At 39.2% G+C, this 5,078-nt stretch overlaps 1 protein-coding gene across 1 annotated transcript; it reads right to left on the bottom strand.

Annotated features, from left to right (window-relative positions):
• Positions 1 to 3,251: 3,251 nt before the first annotated feature.
• Positions 3,252 to 4,630, bottom strand: LOC140935994 (uncharacterized). Its single transcript, XM_073385574.1, has one exon. It carries the CDS (start codon positions 4,606 to 4,608, stop codon positions 3,331 to 3,333), a length of 1,278 nt encoding a protein of 425 aa, XP_073241675.1. The 5' UTR covers positions 4,609 to 4,630; the 3' UTR covers positions 3,252 to 3,330.
• Between the last annotated feature and the right edge of the window lie 448 nt (positions 4,631 to 5,078).

The following is a 5,078-nucleotide window of genomic DNA, read 5'->3' as shown; positions in this document are numbered from 1 at the left end:
TTGACGCTTAAATTAGTACATTACTCTTCAAAGCGTTGGAAATTTTTGTCCTAGTTGATGGGAAAAGTTCTTCGGTTTCGCAGCACAAACTCCTCCATTATGTCAATGTTTATCGTATTTTCAGTAGTCATTTCGTGGTGGTTTCACTCATATAAATCAATACCCAACAAAGTGCTTATTTCGCTCATTTATGAGGTTTTCATCAAAGGCTGCCATGATAGCATGGCATTTTCTTCTCACTTTCAGCTCTCTTATTCCAGCCAGCTGAACTTTATATACCCCCCGTGAACTTTAATTAGCGAGTCAAAGAACAAAAGTCTTTCGTCTGAGTTAACCATAGGCTTTAAGATTATAACGTTTAACTTAGTGTTGAGTACCTGAAATTCCGCCCGTTCTCCAACTATTAGTATGAGGGAAGACCTAAAATAAATCTGTATTCTACTGTACAACTCTCAATTAATTAACTTTTCATGAATTTTTTATGAAAACATTAAAGCGTCCAAAAAGAAGGACTTGAAAAATAATATTTCCGCTGCATATTGGGCTTTGCCGGGTCTTACGGTTTTCCTTACCTTCACTCTAGCAATTTGAAAAAATAATGCGAAATCGTTGTTGAGCCGAACATGAACCCAGCTTCGACTGTATCGTGAAGTCTGCACTTGTTAATACCCTGTCGTTATTTGGTTGTCTCTCCAATGGCAGATGGAGGAGAACTTTCTTAAACATCTACTTTAATATTAAATCGCCTGAACGTTTTGGAGGGTTCAAGATATCGGAACTAACCAACTACTTCATCTACATATGCCGGGAGTACTTTGATTCTACTATGCAACAGAAACTAAGGGGAGGAGGAAACGGAGAGGTCTTTATATTCATCGTTAAAATCTAGATCTAAAACCATAAAATATTCATGAAAAAGTAAAATCTGCCTTTCACTGAATCTTAATTAAATCTTAGACATCATGGCATATATCATAACCCTTAAAATTGGGACAGTCACATAAAAGTGTACGAGTATTGTTTTAGGTGGCAAACTCTCTGAACATTTTTTGTAGCTAAGTCAAAACTTAATTAATGAGAAGCTTATCCTATGCTACGCTTATCCGAGATAAACATGCCCCACACCTTAAAAAGTTCTACTAGCATAATTTTTTTCGAATTACCTATGCCAGACAAAGCTACCCTAAATTGACTCAAGACCGGGGCCCCCAACGCAGCTATCTTCTAAACTACCACTTTTCGAGCAGGTCGCAAAAACGTTCAACTAATTTACGAGTTGACTCATGAAGCCCTTGGATCCGTTTTGCCAGTTTAAACGAGTTTGCTGGAAACCCATATCTGTCACTTAAGATCGCCAATTTGAGTGTCTGAAACTTGTAAATGCAGCGCACAACAAAAGTAAAAAAAACTTACCTTGCAAAAAGAAATAACCGAAAAGAGAGTAAAGAACAAAGAGTACATCTTTCTACTTGTTAAGGTGGTGGCCAAACGTTTGCGCCGTCCGCTTTAGCTCAAGAATTTCGCTACTAACGACAGGTGCTTTAAAATTACCTTGCAATGGCCCACAACTACTTAATTATTAACGTCATACCGAGTTGTCCGTTAGAAATTAATGCAATGCGCGAGATGACACAGTGTTTTAGACAGTTAAAAATAATGAGTTTTACGTATGTTATTTTGTTATTCACTCCTACTACTCTAATTGAAAAGGACACAATTGAGTGTCGCGAATCAAAAGAAGTAAAATAATAATGACAATAATAAAACTTATAAAACTGAGAATAAAGTAGATACAAAGCTCTTCAAATTTTAGGGAACGTCTAAAACGCTTTGAAATTAAAATTTTTCGTTTATTTAGTTCGTATTTGCTGGAATTTTTAAATTATTCTCGAGCTAGAGGGCCGCCAACGACATTTTTCCGTAACGTGGCTGTTCGAAAAAGTACATATTGCCTAAGGCTCCACCAAAGTTAAACATGTTTGAACTATCACATGATTATCAAACACGATGATCGTAGCTTTTCAACTCACTTCACTGCGAAGTTTGTTGTTGCCGTTGAAAACAGTTAAACGATGCGTTTGTTATTTCTGATGTTTGTAACCGCAGTTTGTGTTTTATCTGCCTTTTAAAACTGAGATGGCTAAAACCCAAGAAAACCTATTTTTTTAATTAAAAAGCTTTCGTGGCCCCTTACTCGCTCCGTTCTTTCCTACGCCCGTAATTTTCAAGCGCCTGCTACGCAGGCTACCTGCCACGCGTTTTAACTGACCATGCTTTCCAAATTGGAATAATCACTCCATTCGATAGCCTAGCCGTATATCCGGAATAAAGGCAGTCGGAACCCGTACACCGTAAATCTCCACTAATTTTAGAACTGAAAGCAGCTTAGCAGCCGCCATCTTTGATTTTCAAAGCAGAGGAATTGAGGGGAGAAAAGTACAAAAGGAGAGGAGTCTCGGGACGAATTAGTTTCGGCTAAGAAAAGGAAATGCTGGAGAAAGGGGAGTTACCCTACTTAAAAAATATCTTGTTTAAATTAGTTAAACTGCCAACCAGAAATTATAATCAGCCTATCATATTATTTCGTTCCTCAAAACTTTGAAAAAAAAAAAAAAACTGTTTAAGATACTCGTGTATAAATTGATACCTGGGGTACTTACAATTCACATGGAAAAAACGTAAATTCCGGTTAGAAAATCAAATGTTTCGCGCTATTCCGTTTGGGAAGCTTCGTAAAAGATGGACTGTAGTAATTTGATTCGATGGAATTTTTCTACTCTTTTCAGTCTGTTCGGCTGATTTGGATATATTTTGAAATGGGCGTTCTACCATCAGGTAAAATTTTATAGTTTTATGTTTATGAACAAGATTTCCACGGGTGGTTTGTGTAAATGGGTTAGTACCCCTGGTTTGCCCGAAAGTTCCCCCGGCCCCGGGCCAAGTAATTTTCAGTACAGTCCAACGGCCAATTTTTTCCTTCACTTAGTTCATATTATTTTAAAAACTTGCAGATTCATATTAGCATGATTTTTTTTTCATTGCTGGATAGCAAGGAAATGTCTTTTAATTTTCCAGTGTTTTTTCAGTTACTCTGAGAAGGTAACGGGGAGTTTTTTTTTCTCCTGGTTCTGCGGAATCCAGAAACCGCGCATGAAATTAAAAATCTTTGGCACCCAGGGTATTGGTCAGTAATAACGCCGATGATAATCCTGCTGGACAAATATGCAAAATATTTATATAATGTTATTTATACAAATATATTGCTTTTTATTTTCGAATTTAAATAATCAAGCACCATTTGCTGCTGTCATTGGAAATCATTCTAATTACTTAATCTTCATCCTCTATATCACTCAACATGTCAATACTTTCGTCATCAAGTAGATCGAGCTCATCAGGTACATCATTCAGTTTTTCCAGACTTTCTTTTATCGTTTCATCCAAACCTGCAAGGTACCTATCCAAGTCATTACCATCACTATCCATTTCTTGTTTAATCTTGGCCACTTGTTCCTGTTCGTCGTTGACTTGATTGACAGTAGGTAGCATGGCGTCGTTAACGATGCAGTTCTCCCGCGCGCGTCGCGCAGCTAGGTGCTCTTCCTCGAATTTTGCCGCGTCCACCTTCAGCCAATCCACGGCCTGTTGCTGCTCTCTCGCGGCATTAAGGGTATTTTCTTTACCACGCGCGACATTTCTTTCTTCTCCTGGGAAGAGGCTGTGTTCAATGGCAGAGGAGAGTCCACTACCTCTTGAATTCTCCATAAATCTGTTAATGTCAGAAGACACTCGATGCGAATGCGGCAGGTGCAGTGCTTCTTTGAGACTCCGCGGAGAATAGCAAAAAGAAGGGTTTGCTCTTTCGCGCACTGTCTGAGAAGGCAAAGAAAGAGTTCCACTTTCCGATTGAGGACTGTGAACTGGGTGATAATTGTAAGAAGACTTGTTGTATTGCATCCCGCTTGGATCATTCGCCGTCATGAACGTTAGCCGTCGTTTTGATGGCCTTGGTTGATAGACCCAGTTTGGATGTTCTGTTCTGTGCTTTTCTTTCAAGCGGGTAGCTTCATCAAAGTAAGGCCGCTGTTGTTCCGTGGATAACTCGTTCCAAATCTCGCCGAGCTTAACGCTGATCTCTGCGTTGTTCGCGTTCGGATAACGTTTGGCGATTGTTGAGCGGTATAGCCGCGCCCAGATCATAAATGCATTCATTGGTCGTTTGACTTTAGGTGAGCTGCTTTGTTGAAGCTGCGCTTGGAGACTGTGATACATATGAGGCATACGGAGAAAAGTTTGACTCATAGGATCGATCGCAAAGCCTTTAAACCCGCCAGAAGAAGGTGAATTCCCAGATGGTGGCGTAGAGCAGTTCGCAGTCCTTTGGATCGGTGATACAGGAGGAGCAAATTCCAGGCCTTTACTTTTGTTTTCTGGAGTAGAGAACTTGGGCGATACATTTTGCACTGTTGAATTCTTCTTCGGAGTTTTTTCAAGCGTCGGTCGTTTCTCTTCATCTCTCGGCTGCGAGGCTAATTCATTAACACACGATGCAGATTTGTCAGTAATTGAACCATTGTGATCGTTCTTTGATGTCGTCAAGTTAGGCATTGTCCAAGATGTTTTAAACAATCAACAACGTTTGTTTCGCAACAAAGAACAATGAAGCGATTCACGTTGTCTTTGTCAAAAACCGTTGGTTATATCCATGACAACGCGGTAAAACGATTACGCACTCGTGCAACGAATGCTTAGCGCGCGCAGGAGTTCATAAAGAAGACATCATTCAATGCGCGCGCACATGTTTATTTCGAACTGCGACTTGCCCAGCCAGCCAATTCATTTAACGCCAAAGCTAAAGTAATACAAGAAACGTGAGACCATTAAGAGAGGGCGAATATTTTTACTGATTTGTTGATTTATGATTTGTTTATTTACTTTCAAAAGACATTAAAACCAAGAATGTTTTTAAAAGGATGTTTTTCTGTCTTCTTGAGTTTCTATATAAATTTACGGAGATATTTGACTGTTGAATATGGACAGAGGCTATAGCAACTTAACTTAGGTAGAAAACTAGACGG

Source organism: Porites lutea, chromosome 4 (assembly GCF_958299795.1).
Source record: "Porites lutea chromosome 4, jaPorLute2.1, whole genome shotgun sequence".
Taxonomy (NCBI): domain Eukaryota; kingdom Metazoa; phylum Cnidaria; class Anthozoa; order Scleractinia; family Poritidae; genus Porites; species Porites lutea.
Note: the sequence above shows the minus strand (reverse complement) of the source record. Positions and strands in the feature narration are given on the sequence as shown.

Coding starts and splice junctions, on each gene's coding strand:
- LOC140935994 (XM_073385574.1), bottom strand. CDS start 4,608: ATGCCTAACTTGACGACATCAAAGAACGATCACAATGGTTCAATTACT.